At 48.4% G+C, this 16333-nt stretch overlaps 6 protein-coding genes across 6 annotated transcripts; 4 read left to right on the forward strand and 2 right to left on the reverse strand.

The window, feature by feature from the left end:
- Nucleotides 1-3279: 3279 nt before the first annotated feature.
- On the reverse strand, nucleotides 3280-4239 carry BDV37DRAFT_285275 (sulfotransferase domain-containing protein; the record flags this gene model as incomplete). Its single annotated transcript, XM_032087683.1, has 1 exon — nucleotides 3280-4239. The coding sequence occupies one exon, from the start codon at nucleotides 4237-4239 to the stop codon at nucleotides 3280-3282; it is 960 nt and encodes a 319-aa protein (XP_031939190.1).
- Nucleotides 4240-5052: 813 nt separating this feature from the next.
- On the forward strand, nucleotides 5053-6400 carry BDV37DRAFT_273324 (indoleamine 2,3-dioxygenase; the record flags this gene model as incomplete). The annotated part of the gene is made up of 2 exons (XM_032085033.1): nucleotides 5053-5346; nucleotides 5405-6400. The coding sequence occupies 2 exons, from the start codon at nucleotides 5053-5055 to the stop codon at nucleotides 6398-6400; spliced, it is 1290 nt and encodes a 429-aa protein (XP_031939191.1).
- A 112-nt stretch (nucleotides 6401-6512) lies between these two features.
- BDV37DRAFT_295778 (acetyl-CoA synthetase-like protein) lies at nucleotides 6513-8415 on the reverse strand (the record flags this gene model as incomplete). Its single annotated transcript, XM_032089975.1, has 4 exons — nucleotides 6513-6952; nucleotides 7008-7224; nucleotides 7288-8045; nucleotides 8109-8415. The coding sequence occupies 4 exons, from the start codon at nucleotides 8413-8415 to the stop codon at nucleotides 6513-6515; spliced, it is 1722 nt and encodes a 573-aa protein (XP_031939192.1).
- A 2207-nt stretch (nucleotides 8416-10622) lies between these two features.
- Nucleotides 10623-11443, forward strand: BDV37DRAFT_285278 (uncharacterized protein; the record flags this gene model as incomplete). The annotated part of the gene is made up of 3 exons (XM_032087684.1): nucleotides 10623-10665; nucleotides 10727-10905; nucleotides 10961-11443. The coding sequence occupies 3 exons, from the start codon at nucleotides 10623-10625 to the stop codon at nucleotides 11441-11443; spliced, it is 705 nt and encodes a 234-aa protein (XP_031939193.1).
- A 1277-nt stretch (nucleotides 11444-12720) lies between these two features.
- BDV37DRAFT_273326 (uncharacterized protein) lies at nucleotides 12721-14360 on the forward strand (the record flags this gene model as incomplete). Its single annotated transcript, XM_032085034.1, has 6 exons — nucleotides 12721-12754; nucleotides 12800-12915; nucleotides 12982-13182; nucleotides 13225-13311; nucleotides 13356-13940; nucleotides 14214-14360. The coding sequence occupies 6 exons, from the start codon at nucleotides 12721-12723 to the stop codon at nucleotides 14358-14360; spliced, it is 1170 nt and encodes a 389-aa protein (XP_031939194.1).
- A 323-nt stretch (nucleotides 14361-14683) lies between these two features.
- On the forward strand, nucleotides 14684-15469 carry BDV37DRAFT_295779 (N-acetylmuramoyl-L-alanine amidase domain-containing protein; the record flags this gene model as incomplete). Its single annotated transcript, XM_032089976.1, has 1 exon — nucleotides 14684-15469. The coding sequence occupies one exon, from the start codon at nucleotides 14684-14686 to the stop codon at nucleotides 15467-15469; it is 786 nt and encodes a 261-aa protein (XP_031939195.1).
- Nucleotides 15470-16333: the final 864 nt, after the last annotated feature.

Consider the following 16333-nt stretch of genomic DNA (forward strand, 5'->3'; position numbering starts at 1 on the left):
GGGGAAATGTCGTGAAGATACTCGATGCTAGCTTTGACCGAATGGCCACTCTTGCGTCAGCTGGAAAGAGATGATTGCAGAATGTGGAATAGTCGCATGAGGAAGGCTGCCGATATTCCCGCAGAGCTGCTGTGCTGCGGTCGTTGTGCCTGTGGGATTCAATCTGACATGTTCCGGTCAGATTGAGAGTATGGAATAGTCTTTAGGCTCATGAGTGGATTTTGTAGTTTCCTTCCCTACAGTATTTATCACTTCCTTACCTCTTGTGTGCCATTTGAACAATGGATATAAAAGTGACGGTGAACAGCAGCAGAAAAACAGGAGAGAGGCTGGGAAGCTACGACTGAGGTTAGATAAATGAACGTATAATCTGGTTAAAAGTCATTATGAAATAGTGTACCCTGCGTCCTGGTTCCGACTGGACCCAGATCCCAATATTCTCCCTTGAAGAGGGTATAATGTCTATTATACAGGCTTAAGTACTATTAACTATTTCTACTATGACATAGTCCCTGGCCATAAAGACCCAAGACTAGAAATGGTCTCCTTATAAGTCCTCATTAACCCCGCATCCCAGCCAAATCCCACGCCTTTTCCGGCATCGCTTCCTGCAACCCACTCACATCCCAAACCTGTACCCTCTCATCCCAATCGATGCCAAGGGGAAAATACTGCTTAACAGCTTCAGCAAAATCAAACTTGAGAGTCCGCGTCGTTGGTACACTCTCATCGTTATTGAGAACCCGCAGCAAACTTGGCTGTTTATACAACGACAAGGAACGTGAGAGATCCTCACGTAAAGCCCTAAGCGAAAGGTTGTTCTTGTTGCCGTCTTTGACCAGCAGAATGTCTCGTTGCAGACGAACAATTGCTGCAACGCGACAGAATGTATCTGGGCCAATGACTGGGAGGACATATGCCTCGGAGATGTATGCGAGCTCGCTGAGTCGCTCCTCAACTTCGGAAGTTAGGACTTTATAGCCGAAAAATCGGATGACTATATTAGATTAGAAAAATGGAAAAGGAATTAAGTATTGGATTGGGCTTACCGTCACTTTTTGCCCGACCATCAATTACGTAGTCCTGGCAGTCGAGATATGCTAGGTCTCCAGTCTTGATGAAGCCATCGTCGTCAAACATGGCCATGGTCGAATCGGTATCACCAATGTAGCTATTGCGTAACATGAGCAAGAGTCAGGTCACAAGAGTTTGGGAAGCCCCTTACTGGGAAAAAATGTATGGGCTCTTGACCAGCAATTCGCCATGGACTCCCTGCGACAGTTTGACTGTGACTCCTGGAACCGGCTGTCCGATTACTCGTTTCTGCCTGTCGTCAATCTCCCGGTCTAGATTCGATAGATGGAAATAGATACTCACATCTGCTGGACTCCCACCAGATGTTTGCAACGGTGGTAACCCAATCTCGGTAGTATTATACACAATCTCCAAGCCACGGCCATTGCGAAGATCCTGCCAAAACTGCTTCACAGCTACGCCTGGCATCCCACCTGTGCATTGAGCAATCCGTAGCCCATCAGCTGCCCTCATACACTCCTGTACGATCTGAGGAGGAAGCAGTCTAATTTTCTCCTCGAAGACCTTCATCATCCCCTGCCACACGATCGGCTGACACGCGAGGATGGTAATATCGCCGTCACGCAGCCGCTTCCACAAGAGGTCTGGCCGTGATCCGGGAGCGAAAATCTCCAGCCGCACGCCATTCGGCAGCATCGACAGGAGCGGACGTGAACCTGCCACCCAGAATACGGGACGATGGATGAGGATGACGTCGGTATCCAGGGCGTCGCAGGATTCAGCCAACCCGTAAAGCAATTTTCGCGTGTGGACGACGCCTTTTGGGGGACCAGTGCTGCCCGAGGTGAAGAGAACCAGGGCAGGTTGAGACGATGGAAAGCTAAAGGTTGTCATAATCGAATAGTCGGCGTCGTGCGTGGTTGGGACGCTCTGATAGACTTCAATTGCGATTTGCTTGATGAACGCAGAGTCCTTATCGCTAGCCTTTTCGGTCTGGCTGGCATACTTCCTAATGCTCACTGCCAGATCTTCCATCTCGGGTGCTACCAGCAAGCACGCTGCATCGCACTTGTTGTAGAGATACAGTGCCTCCTCTGGGATTAACCCCGTTGCTATTGACCATGTCAGCCAATCCCGCCATGTAAAGTCAACAATATGAAATTGTCTTACGCAGAACAACCGCAGCAGCCCCAATCGCCGCTATTGCCAGCAATGCAACAATACAGTGATAACTCACTGGCGCCAAAAGACAGATCCTCACCGATTGGCCTCGAACAACCCCTTTACTTCTATCCACCTTACATTCCGGTAGGCTCTCGCAAAGTGTTTGCCGCAGGACCGATACATCCCGGAGCAACTGTGTATAGTCGGCTTGTACGTGACGCGTTGGATCATTGACCACGACCCGATTGGAGTGACGGGCTGCTGTGGATAGCAGCCTCGTGAAAAATGGGTCATTGGGGAATCGCCGGTGGACTTCCGATGCTGGATGGCTTTCGGGAGGAGGAGCGAACAGAGAGAAGATGCTTTTCACATAGTTGACGATGTTCACATCAATCGAGGTCCAGACTTGTTTGAGGCCCCACATCACTTGGGCACGCAGGATCTGTAGCTTAGCGAATAATTTCCACCGTGGTCTATGGCCCGGCTGGAGAAGGACGCGGCATTCGCTAGCTAACGCTATTATTATAGTTAACTAGCTGATGTTAGGATTACCTAAGAAATTGAGACGAGTTCAAAACGCGTGTTTATAGCACTGCTTGCATGTACAGCCCCCTTACCGAAATACGCTATAGCATTGCTTCTAAATAGTCCAGCTACACGAGATCTACTTCCTACTAGTAGTACTCAATTCATATCCTCCTCAGCTGAAGCCCCACTCTGTGGGGACCTTCCAGATCGGCGGTATTTAGCGCACTGACTTGGCCTTCGAATCTCAAGAATGGAGACGAACTGCGCCGGACTCGGGAATTCCCCGAGATTACTAGAAGTTGGACTCATTCGAGGATCGACACTGAACTTGACTCGATCAGGAGAACAACGGGACAATATGTACACTGTGCACTCATGTTACAAAGCAAATAGTAAAGCATAGAGGGTGATCAAAGGTGCCTGGCTAACTCCTGCAGGCTGTTGTTGTTAAATCCTGCCACACTACGGTGCACCTCCAAGTCACTGGGGATTTGGTCTGGGTTCAATGGCTATATTGATCGACAAGGCAATGATAGACTATGAAACAAGGAATCAGAAGCTCAGTCCAGATGAGCCCATTTTCTTCTCGAACAGCAAATCGAAGGCTTCACTTTGCGCCACCGTAAACTGGTCCTTCCACGAACCACTTTTCCCTCGACGGAAATGCTCGCCGTGGCTCAACTCCTTAATTTCACCCAAATCAGTGAACCCACTGGCCTTCATGGCCGAAAAACTGATTTTCCCCTTAATACTGTCCAGCCTTTCCGGCGTTATTTCAACCCCCAAAAACGCCGCAATCTTACACACCTCCGCCTCCGGGTCCCTCTTCAAGTCCTCATATGTGAGAAACAGGATATTGTCGGCATGGCGATGTTCCCACCAGCTAAGAACATGGTCGAACCAGTCGCCACGGTGACACTGGCCGTTCATAAACATTTCCAGCCAGTGGTCCCACTCGCCGGAATAATACCCACTCCAGCTTTTTTGTCGGTCGAAATGGAAGCACGACACGCACGTGTCCTTGGGATTGCGCGCAATGTAAATGTATTTGCATGGATTTTGCTCGGGGACTCCTCCCAGCGCCATGTCGTAGGGCATGTGCGAGGCAAAAATCCGCGGCCGAGGCGCGTTCTGCACTTCCTCTTCCGTCCGCTGATACAACCATCCACTTTCTAGCCAGTGGAAGGAGTTTCGCAATTTGTCCTTGTCACTGTCGCTGCCCGTCAGAAGAACAAGGATATATGACAGCCATGTGGAGCCGGATCGTGGCCACGACACAAAGCAGATATCCGTTGGCTCTGTTTTGAACCGTCGGGTCATCTCGTAGCGCTTGGGCCCGATAAAGGGAGGCACCACTCGACCGTCCAGAATGCGGTATTTGTAGCCATGTTCACCAATCTGGAGGTCCTCCGGGTTTTCGGCATGCTCTTCGTCGTTGTACTCTAGTACAGCGAATTTCTGCGATTTGGTTTCATTGTGGGAGGGATGGTTGTCCTTGGTTGCTGATGGCATTGTAGACACAAGTTATCTGGTCAAACACACAGACAAAGGCAGATTGAGAAAGTGGTGAAAGAAGGTATCCATCTCTGGACAGAGCTGAATTATATAGAATATTTACATAACACTGTGGGTAAAGAGGGCTGTTGCTAAAATGAACCAAGAGATATGATTTTATCTCTAGGGTGACAATCCATAAAGAAAAAAAAAAAAAATACAGAAACAATGCACTAGCAGTACTCTGTACTACGAGTAGAAATAATGAGTATTTCAGTAGATCATCATTGTTACGTTCCTGGAAGTAGGAACGATCTGCCGATAGTGGATCTGTGGGACCATAAATATGCCTCTAGTTGAACAGGAACTACGCCAAGAACGCCGACTGGGAGTCTAAGTGCCACCATTCAGCCGCTGCTACACACGCAGCTTCGGCTATCAGATTGTGCTATCGGCATCGTCATGAGTGGATATGATAGCCCCACTACTCGACACGATCGAAGCGGTGTATCTTCTGTGAATACGATTTTGCACCGATCTTTTCCGAGCGAGGTAGACCGGAGTGTACTTCGTACCTGGAGCCGACAGGTCAGAGACTTCTGGGGCAGCGTTCATACTGTAGACAGAAGTGCTCCGGAGTTACGGCAAGCATGGTCGATCTAATCCATCGGCGATCCGATAGCGTTTGATGAGTTCGGATTGAATCTTCAGATTTTCAGCTCCCCGGGCCAAGCCAGACAGTTTATCATGGCCAAACACCACATAATAAAACTGGACAGGCCCAATTTTTGTGACTACTATCATACAATGTTCGCAGCTCCCATGCGAACCATGGAGTGTAATAGCATTCCCAATTTGTCAGACTATGGAATCAGCCCTGAGCTAGGGTTTCTGCCCGCCGAAGCTTGCCTGGAACGACTTCCTCATCCTTACTACTCACCCTGGGAGAAGCTGGTTGCATGCCTACCAGTGTTGCATAAGAAGCAACAACTACGCTCCCACATCGAACAGCTACCCATATTAGCAGTGTCATGGTTGACAAGCCCTCCGGAATGGAAACGCGCGTATGTCTGTCTGGTGTTTATACTACATGGGTATATTTGGGGAGGAAGCCAGCCACGGACGGTAAATGGTGCCAACTCCTCCATAGCATAGCATATCTGGACTAACCCTGCGTGCGAAGATCATCCCCCCATGTATCTCCATCCCACTCTTGGCCATCTGTGATCGTCTCGAAGTACCGCCCATAGCAACTTTCGCCGGCCTGTGTCTATGGAACTACCGACTGATCCGACCCGATGAACCAACCCACAACCCGGAAGATCTCCTCGCCACAGCCACATTTACCGGAGACCACGACGAGGAGTGGTTCTACCTCATCTCCGTCGGGATTGAGGCGCGAGGAGCACCAATGATCCCAGTCATGTTGCGCGCAATTGCCGGGACCCATGTCGAAGACACTCAAACACTCATAACGTGTCTTTCTGCATTGCGCGATACTCTACAAGAGTTGGGAGACCTTCTCGATCGGATGTACGAACGGTGTCAGCCGGCCGTCTTCTATCATCGTTTACGGCCCTTTCTGGCAGGGACCAAGAGCTTGGAACAGTATGGTCTCCCCGATGGCATTTACTTTGATGTTGGGACAACAAACACAAACAACAGAATGGGATCACCGAAGCTGGAATCATACCGCGGAGGAAGCAATGCCCAAAGTTCTCTCATTCAGTTTTTCGATATCGTCCTCGGGGTAAAACACCCTGCTGCGCCTGGGGCTGAAGGAACGACACAGCACAGCTTCCACGACGAAATGCGCGGATACATGCCTGGTCCACATAGAAGGTTTCTCGCAGATATATCCCGAGTGGCGAGGGTGCGAGAATATGTCCACGCCCGCCGAGGGTCACATCCGGATCTTGCGGCTGGTTATGAGTCCTGTCTACAGATGCTTAATAGGTTACGCGCGAAGCACCTCCGCATAGTCTCTGATTATATCATTAAAGAAGCAAGAAGAGGGAGTGTGGACGGTAGTCATAACTCGGGGGCAGTACAGCCTGCGCCTAGAACCAAGGCTGCGAGTCGAAGGTTTCTAGGCACTGGCGGCACAGATCTCATTCCATTTCTAAAAAGGACCATCGATGAGAGCGTCGAGCCTTTGCGGAAGCTGGGTGTGCGCTGACAGCGACGGACTACGAATCGGGTATAGGAATCGGGAAAGGCGGACTTCCTATTAATGTAGAGATATAAATATATATAAATGGGTTTGTATGTGTGTCCTTCAATACCATATCTTATGAAGTACTATTACTTAAACCAGCCCAATCCCACGCCTTGCGTGGTCCCATCTGTGCAGTATTCTCATCCCACACCTCGACGTTAGACAACAATTCAAAGTCCTGGCAAGTAGGAAAGAATTGGCCAACCGCCTGCTTCCGAAGAAACTTACCACTGACTGCTGCCTTTGGAATTTCTTCGCCGGTCTGCAGAATGCGTAGCAGCGTGGGAAGCTGATACGCAGCCAGCTTGTCCGACAGATCAGCCCGAATGGCGTTCAGGTTCTTCTTGCCTGCTGCTTCTGGGCTGTCATCGACGAAGCGGACCAGCGCTGCTACTCGGCCGGCAGTTCGGGGGTCGGGCACGGGGAGAATACAGCCTTCGTGGATGTAAGCGAGCTCGTTGAGGTGGATTTCAACTAGTTGGATGGGAACTTTGTAGCCATAGTAACGGGCGACTGTTGAATCTATCAGCGGAGACTTGTACCGATTGACTAGTGGCTGGTAGCTTACAATCTGTAGAAGCTCGACCATCGAGGACGTAATGGTCACCAACGCGATGTGCGAAGTCACCTGTCTTATGGAATCCTTGGTCGTCAAATGCGGCGCGGGTTGCCTCCTCGTCGTCGAGATACCCAGAGAACAGAAACGGACTCTTTACCAGAATCTCTCCGGAATCGCCTTCAGAGAGTTTGACCATGACACCGGGGCGTGGCTTGCCGATGCAACGCTGGAATAAAACCATGAGCAGCAGGTCAGGATATCAGAGTGCGTTTTCACAAAAAAAGAAAACGATAAAGAAAGAACTTGCCTCGAGGTCAATGTCGGACAGATTGTCCGTCTCCATAATTGGGGAGGCGTGTTCTGTGCTCGCATAGCAATTTTTCAACGGCCAGCCGAGCATCTCTCGCCAGAAGCGCAGAACTGAAGGCGCTGTAGCAGAGCCGCTAACCCGTGCAACACGCAGATTCTGGATCCCACGGACGTATTGACCGAGTTCGTCGTTGGGGAGCTGGCGGAGATGTTGCTGGAAGAACTTGGCCATGCGCGACCACACTGGCGGTGTGCAGGAGACGATGGTCACGTCACCTTTGCGCAGACGCTCCCACAGGGCTTGGGCGAGGTCGTCCATTGCCACTTGCTGGAGGGTTTCGACCCGAGAGCCGTTCAGCAGTTGCTTGAGTGGAGGCATTGCGCCGGCAACCCAGTGAATCGGACGGTGACTGAGAAAGACCTCTCCTGAAGGATTCTTGGGCGAGGACTGAAAAAGACGCCGGGAGTGGACTGCTCCCTTCGGCGGGCCAGTTGAGCCTGATGTGAAGAGGATGATACTGGGATGATCCGGCGGAATGGTCAATGCTTCATCGATGACAGGGACGACTCTCGGGGTTTGCTCCGTCGTGATAGGGACCACAGTGACTTGCAGGCCTTGCGATGCCGCATAGATCTTAATCTCCTCGGCACGGTCCATGCATTGGGAACCTGCTAGGATGCAAGTAGACGTGCATCTTTGTAGGAGATAGTGCGCTTCCTCCGGCATTATGCCCATTGCTTTCTCGTGCCATTAGAAACACTCCTCGTTGGAACAAGGATACATGTCCAGAGAATACTTACAAGTGGGCACCACCGCCGCACCAAGACTGAGAGTAGCAAATGCAGCGACAAAATACTCATAGTTTCCTGGTGCAATCACCAACATTGACGGCATATGCCCCACGACAAGCCCTTTCTCGTTGAAATCGGTCTTTGGCAACGAATCGTATATCGACTGCCGCATGGCCATCATACTTGCCAGAAGCTGGGCCGCATTTGCTTCCACGCCCGAGGCTGAATCGTGGATGACAACATGCTGGGTGTGCTTGGAGAGGTGGAGAAGCTGGGCAAAGAGAGGCTCGTTTGGAAGAGTGGCCTGTTGGTTCATTATTATCACTTCTGCCTCTCGAGGTGAAAGTGCTATAGCTCCTTCTTGTTGTACTCAGTAACACAGCTGAATCAGAAATAAGTGTCACAACTAACTAACAACATTCGGAAATCATGTAATCTAGTGGATTAACTAACTAACTAACTCACTAGTTAACTAATAAACTAAATTGGGAAGTCTCTTTATGACCACTTCTAGCCTCTAGATAACCGAGTGTCGATCGAACCCCACTATTCAGCTCATTCCACCGAAACCCATCGGTCAAGAGAAAGTTTCTCGCTTCCGCTGGAGAGTTTCTCCACAGTGATCAAGTCGGTGTCGTCAGGTACATACTCTGTACGGAGTACGGGGTACTCTGATACGCAGCTGAATTATGGATCATACTGTTGCCCCTGTCGGCTCCACCGAGGACGAGGTGACCAGTTAGCTATCTTGACTAGATACAACTTGGAAGAGTTTGTGAAAAATCATACCGCTAGTGCAATGTATTAGTATTTGTAGCGTGCCTACAATTTGGTTTGTAGACAACCTATATCATAATTCATTGGCTGAAGGAAGATCAGCACTTGATGAGGCTGGGATCTCGGGTCTTGTGCAGGCCGACCATGTGGAGACAGTTTCCCGAAGATATTCAGAGTAGCCCCATCATGTAGTTATTGCCACGTCCTATTGTTTTGGCCTCTCCCATGTTTTGGTTGGAAACTCAGGTTCTGTAAACGCGGTGGTACGGATTGGGTAGAATCCTACGTTATTCGCAAACTAAATTGCTGCAGTTCCAACAGCACTTGAGCCACCCCAGACCAAAAGAGGCTGGCTCTCGTTTTCAAAGGAAAGTCGGAGCTGATTGAACACGGCGTCGGCAGCGGTGTGCGTACCAACCAGGAAGCAAGCAGCACTGCAAATACAAGGACGCGGTCGCCTGGCTTGAATTCCTCTTCTCTGGCTTCTCTTGACTTAATAACAGTTCCAAAACAAGTCGTATCCCACAACAGTGTTGTTGAAGGCAACCTCGCATGGTTAAGTTCGGCCGGGTTTACGCCGGAGAGTATAACCGCCACAGGAACCTCATTGAGAGGGGCTTGTAAACTTCGTCCACTGTGTTAATGTACGGTTCGCCATTCTGGTTGGTGAAAATCACCCGAGTAGTTGGCATTGTTGATATGTGGAGAAACTAGAATGTCTCGACCAGGCGGTTTTTCCGAGGGATATCAGGGCACGTCTTAAAAGGCACTCAAGCCGGAACATATACATAATCTTATCATAATATCTGACCTCGAGCGAACATTTATAAGCAAAAGTCGGCGTGGGAGGTAAAAGACCTTGTGTTTCTGTTCGGATGTTGATACCCTGGTTCCTATCCCGTCGGCCTGTCAACTCAGGTGGAATTCATAAGACTAGCAATCAAGTACCTGTAATAATTACAAGATCAAAGTCTACGTATTGGACATTCTCACAAAGATAAATATACCGGGTCCTGGACATTGTGAATAAGACTAATATTAATTGTTCCTATCTGAAAAATTCTATCTCGACAACTACCGACCTAGCACGGAGCATGTACAGGTTATTATTGACGCAAAGGGCTAGTAGACTAAACATTCATTTTTGGTATGTCTGATACTGCCTATATTGAACTTAGGAGTAAATTACTACTAATCTTTTCAACAAATGGTGGCTATATGAGAACGTTGGTTGAATATATATTTTAGTCTTTTGGGGCAGTTGAACGGAATGTTTTGACATCCAACTTAGGAAGATCGCTGTCAATCCTCATTAGTACTTTGTATCTTAGTTGGAGAGCCTGGTCTGATTAACCAGAGGTGTGGCTATTCAAGTCTAAACTCTATACGTGGACTTGATTATACGTTCTTTGAGTGAAATAATGGGCCAACCCTTGCAGCAGCTTCGCCAACGGTCTCTTGCTCGGTATATCCATCAAGATAATCAACAGACCACGACCAACCTCCTCAATTACCATACTGACTACTCTATCATGGAGACAAGGAGCCCCTTGCGTCCACGCGGTACCCATGCAACGATGATGATAACTAATAACTCGCTCATGATTGGAATGTCGACGCGTCAGGAATGTTGCGCATCGTCGAAATAGACGTCATTGTGTTTCAACCGGCGGCCCTATGAATATGTTTAGCTGGCCACCTCCGATCGCAGTCTTCCATTCTGTCACATAATACCGGTATTCCAACATGACATTAAGAACCGCCATTCTTTCAGCCTTCGTGGCCGTCAGTACATGTATACTAGAACCCCGTTCAACTGCCTAGGGAGATATCTGACATTACTCCGCCAGTCCTGCCCAGCTGCCAAGCACAAGCACCTGAGCCGGTTGTTTACAACGAACCAGCTACAGGAATCACCTTTGATACATGGAATGTGCCCTCCAGCTCAAAGGCTGGTGGCCTAACGTTCGGCGTAGCATTGCCTAGCAATGCACTTAAATCAGACGCTACTGATTTCATCGGATACCTAGTAAGCTTCACTTATCCTATTTTCCACATGCTGCAGCGCAAGCTAACTAGAACAGCACTGTGCAGCTACCGAGGAGTCCGCGGCAAATGGCTGGTGCGGTATCACCTTGGGTGGCTCCATGACAGACGCCCTTTTATTCGTTGCGTACCCAGATGGCGACACCGTGCGGACCTCCCTACGTTTCACCTCGGAATACGCAATGCCTGGCGTATACAGTGGCAACGCGACCGTAAAGCCGATTTCCTCCACTGCCAACTCGACTGGTTTCTCGTTGATCTTCCATTGCCAGGACTGTCTGCATTGGTCGCAGGGCGAGACTACTGGTAGCGCATCTACCAGCAGTGGTCTCTTGGACTTGGGCTACGCACAGTCCGTCAAAGCACCGAGCAATCCATCCTGTGCGACCGAGCTGAAGCTTGTTCGACACGATCTACAGGGCACGTGGACGGCGATGCTTGATGATCATGCTGCGAGCGATTACTACGAGAAATGGTCGGCCCAAGCAAAGGATGCAGTCCCTGACAAGTGCTCTGCGTAAATATATTATATTGTTTCTTCTCAAACCAGTCGTCTCAGTTGGGGCTTGTCCACGCGTGTATTTCTCCAGGTTATAGTCGAGCCCGATAGGATTGGCATCAAGGCCAGTCTAGATATACCGTTCAAATTAGGTAGCAGAGAACAGACTAAGCTATCGCTTTTCTGTGTGGGGGCTGTAGGGGCTGTTTCTCAACGAAGAATAGGAATAGAATTTTGTGATTTCGTCTCATCGGGACCATGTTCAAGCAGTAGCCAAACCTAATATTACCAACCTGAAACCTATTTACAATCACCAAGTCAACAAGTCTGTATGTTATGAATGGTGGAGTATTTATTGACGCGCCACTTTTACTCTTTCTCTCTGGTTTAGGGTTAAGTTCCGCTGTACACAAAATACCAAGCAAACAAGAGTAAGCATTGCCCACGAATCCACCAGCAGCATCCTCTACCGTCGTAGTGAATTCCAAGATATCCCTCGCGCCGGCGACATTACATTGGAGGATTCGGATATTACGAAGCGATTCATTTGTGTTTGAAATGGTTGTATGACTGTTCCAGAACTGTTACATAACCGTTGGTGGATTCAAATATCAGCAATATTTTACAAGAGCTGTATATACCATACCACAAGTCGATCATTCTATTAGTTAGAGTTAATAATGATTATTCCCTCGGTCTTTAATATTACTGAAGTGCTTATCATATTAATATTGCTACTGCGATCTTCGTAAACTTAGGGTAACTGCTTACCACTAGGCTAGTATCCGCATATATTCACGGTATTCTTTCACCTAGCTTCATTGCGCCAGGGGGAATAATACTGTATGGAACCTGTTTAAAACATATATTTCGGGTGAGAAAAGTCAAAGAAAGGCGAAACCTTTGAACCCTTTCAATACAAAACCAAGGCAAGCCGCTGTTTGCTGTATGATATAGTCATATAGAACAGTTTTCATGGTAAGAAACACTGCTTCCCAATAGTTTCTTTCCCTCCAACTGGTTTTTATAACCATATCAACATCCCAGCGATTCTTTTTGCCAGGTTAAGGATTAGATAAGTCAAGACTAAGGAAGGCTGAACGCCAATCAGAGGGGTTAGGCCCCGACATCTTCCTAGGATGGTTTAAGGGGCTTGGGATGCTCAGACAACAAAGCGACTAGGCACCTCACGCAAATCCCCCGCAATATACGGGATGCCGATGATTGCAGATCGAAAAAGATCGGGATCAGCCTACTCATTATATATTGATAGCCCAAGTTCGCCAGTATTCAACGTAGATGGATGAACCAGAGCAATTGGCGCCAGCTGACGGTGGGCAAGATCTCCTCCCGACTACGAAGCGCACAGCCTTTTAAGAACCGCGTACGGCTCATGACGCGAAAAGAATTAAACAGATTGATGATGCCGCTGACAGTACAACCCCAGCTCTTAAGCCTCCAGCTACAATCCATAGGGTGGCTTTCCCCGAGAAGGTATGCCACAATCTGTACTGAGCCAAGTGTTAGGAAATCTTCTAACTTCTCTACGCTGGAGTAAAGGCGGCGGTTATAGAAGAGCGAAACGGCGAGATCGAATTCCAAGTTGTCAACAATGACGGCTCCCAAGAGAGTACGATCATTCTCACAGGACTCAAATGCCTGTTTCAGAAGCAACTCCCCCAAATGCCGAAGGATTATATTACGCGCCTTGTGTATGGCCGCACCCATCAATCTTTGGCCATTGTGAAAAGGCCCCTGGAGGTCATTGGTGGGATATCATTTCGAGAATTCTGAGATCGCAAGTTCGCCGAAATTGTGTTTTGCGCGGTCTCATCTGATCAGCAAGTAAAAGGCTATGGTGCACACCTTATGGCTCATTTCAAGGACTATGTCAAGGCTACTTCTCCCATGATGCACTTTCTTACCTCGACAAGTCGGTCTGGGTGGGTTATATCAAAGATTATGAAGAAGGTACACTGATGCAATGCTCCATGCTTCCCCGAATACGATATCTTGGAGTTGGTCGTATGTTGCTAAAACAGAAGGCAGCTATCCGAGCCAAAATGCAACTCTTAAGCAAAAGCCACATAGTCCATCCACCACCTCAGCAATGGACCCCTGGTGTTACTCCAATTGATCCACTGTCCATCCCTGGCATTCGGCAAACTGGCTGGTCTCCAGAATTGGATGCATTAGCGCGAGAACCACGGCATGGACCCCATTTTAATGAACTCCGACGTTTTCTGAATCAAATCCAAAACCATAAACAAGCGTGGCCTTTCCTTAATCCGGTGAACAGAGACGAAGTTCCTGATTATTACAATGTGATCACATCACCAATGGATTTGTTGACCATGGAAGAGAAATTGGAGAATGATTCTTATACCACTCCAAAAGAACTCGTCCACGATCTACAATTGATCTTTGGTTGGAGAAGTTCATGTGGAGCCTCATCAAGGATATTCCGGAGTGGTATGAACTACTTGAAAAATAATTGGTCAAGTCAACCTATGTTCGCCGTAAGTAGTTATTCGTTTAGCAGCAATCAAATGTACACAATCTGTCTGCTCTCCAGCTAGATAGATCTCCGGCATTTTGCCTCCAGCTCCCTACAGGGCTACGCCAAGGACTGATCGGGCTATGCTTGAATCTGGTCAAGGGATGGCCACATGATTACATATATGGAACAGGTAATGCTCCAGAACATTGCCTTGTTTGGAATGACTAGCCATTGCGCCCGAAAACGGTGCCTCGGATAGTGAGCTTCTACGAAGCCCAACAAGATCTTCTAGCTCGGGACTATATACCAAAACTGGTGCATTCCTGTCTTTTACCAGAGTTCAAACCCTATCCTATTTGTTACCCTATGCCATGTGAGGGATGACGGTATGAACCGAAGTTTAGTGGAATGTTCTGCAACACCATCAGCAATGAGGTAGAGTTCGTTGGACTGATTATTGACCAACACGAGTCGCTAGAGGGTCTTCACCTGTCAATCCGAGGATTGAGTTCTGGGATCTACAACAATACGAGGATTATCCACTTTTCACGGCACAGTCTGCCCACTTTGTCCACTTGGCATACACATTCTTCCCGTATAAACATGAGATGCCAAGGATTTAACGAGCGAGCAGAAGCATATACGAGGAAATGATGGGCATCATGGACACTTGGTATGCTATAAATACTCGGATGATTGCCATTCGAAACTACTCCGCTAGTATCACTGGTCCTCTCAACAACCCTTCCCGTTTCACCTAATATGGCTTCCCATATCGAGATTCACAGGGCAGTTCGCTCTCCCGTGACTTTCTTCGTTATGCTGTCGTATCTCATGATGATCCCAGGTGTCTTGGCGATGAACTTTGTGTCCCGTGAAGAATGGAAGGCACGCGCGCCAAAGGAAGCCTATAAACCAATGACGGATGCCAAGGGTGTGAAGGTACACTATCTGGGGCCCCAGTTCAGTGGAAAGCAGCACTCAGAGTGCGACGACTTTATGAGATCTGTGCAAAATGAACACATGGATGACTCGCCTGAAGACTACTTTGACATTGCCTACAATCTTGCCGTGTGTGAACATGGCTACGTCTTTGATGGCCGTGGAAAAGGCCATCGCAGCGGTGCCAATGGAAATGTCCAGCTGAACTCGGATCATTATGCTGTTCTCGCCTTTCTCGGAAAGCAAGGCGTCACGGAGCCTAGCGATGCGCAGATTACAGGGCTGCAAGATTCGATCGCGTATCTTCGTCGCGCGGGCGCTGGTGATGAGATTAAGGGTCACCGAGATGGTTACAATACCGAATGTCCCGGTGGTCCGCTGTACAAACTGGTTACTGATGGTAGCCTGGACCCTGGTAAACTATGGGACGGAGGGTCCCATACAGTACGGAAGGGAGAGGATCTGGATACTATAAGCTCCAAGTACAATGTACCGAAGCAGCATATAATTGCTGCGAATGATCTTCAGCCACCCTATCGTCTTACTGTCAATCAGACGATAGAGGTTCCTGCTCGTGGAGTGCCGCTTGCCGAGAGTTGTAACTGATAGTCGGGTGTGTCCCATCGCATAGGTCGCTGGATTCTAGTTCCCTATCTCCCTACTATGGCAGCCATCATGTCGGAAATAAATGCGATTGCTATCTGCCTTTACGAACATCAAGCCACAGCCACCTAAATACTGACTTGATGGATTGCACAATGGGAGGATTCCGTGGAGGGTGCTCTGGGTATGCGGTACATGATGATAATGAAAGCCAACGTCGCGTCTGCACATACATTATATCATGAAAGAGATTTTTTAGTTTATCTTGGCAGTGTAGTTAGTTATGATAAACTTACATTCGGCTGTTGACCACCATCTATGTCCCTCCGTTACGTAGTCTGTTATGCGGCACGTCAATCAGGAACACTTGTGAAGTATCCTCCCATTCCTCTAGAACAAGACATTGTAGAGGTGTGTGAAAGCAGGACTTCACAAACGGGACACATTCTAGGGCTATTCGCACTGGTTATTTTGATGAACCTGGGAACGCACGTATTAGCGAGAATAGATGTCCAATTCAGGCTTATTAACTCGTCACTTCACTTAGATGTCGTAGTCCGATGCAAAACGGCAGGGCATGGTACTCTAAACTGAGCCAGGACCCGTCCATTGAGACATGAGGCATATTGAAACCTCTTGTAATGTAAATGGTTGATTGGTCAGCTTTACGGACTACGGGGTTGAATATTTTGTACCACTTCGCCAAACAGCCTCGCTTATTGATTACGTTACATTCGAGTGCGAACGCTGTGTATGATTTGAGAGTCACCTATGGACTGGTTATTTGACTCTCTCTCATTTGATATATACCTCCTGAAAGTATTTAAATTGAGTTATCTCTCCCCCGAACAGCACCCGACCCTTGCA

Source organism: Aspergillus pseudonomiae, assembly GCF_009193645.1.
Source record: "Aspergillus pseudonomiae strain CBS 119388 unplaced genomic scaffold BDV37scaffold_58, whole genome shotgun sequence".
Classification (NCBI taxonomy): domain Eukaryota; kingdom Fungi; phylum Ascomycota; class Eurotiomycetes; order Eurotiales; family Aspergillaceae; genus Aspergillus; species Aspergillus pseudonomiae.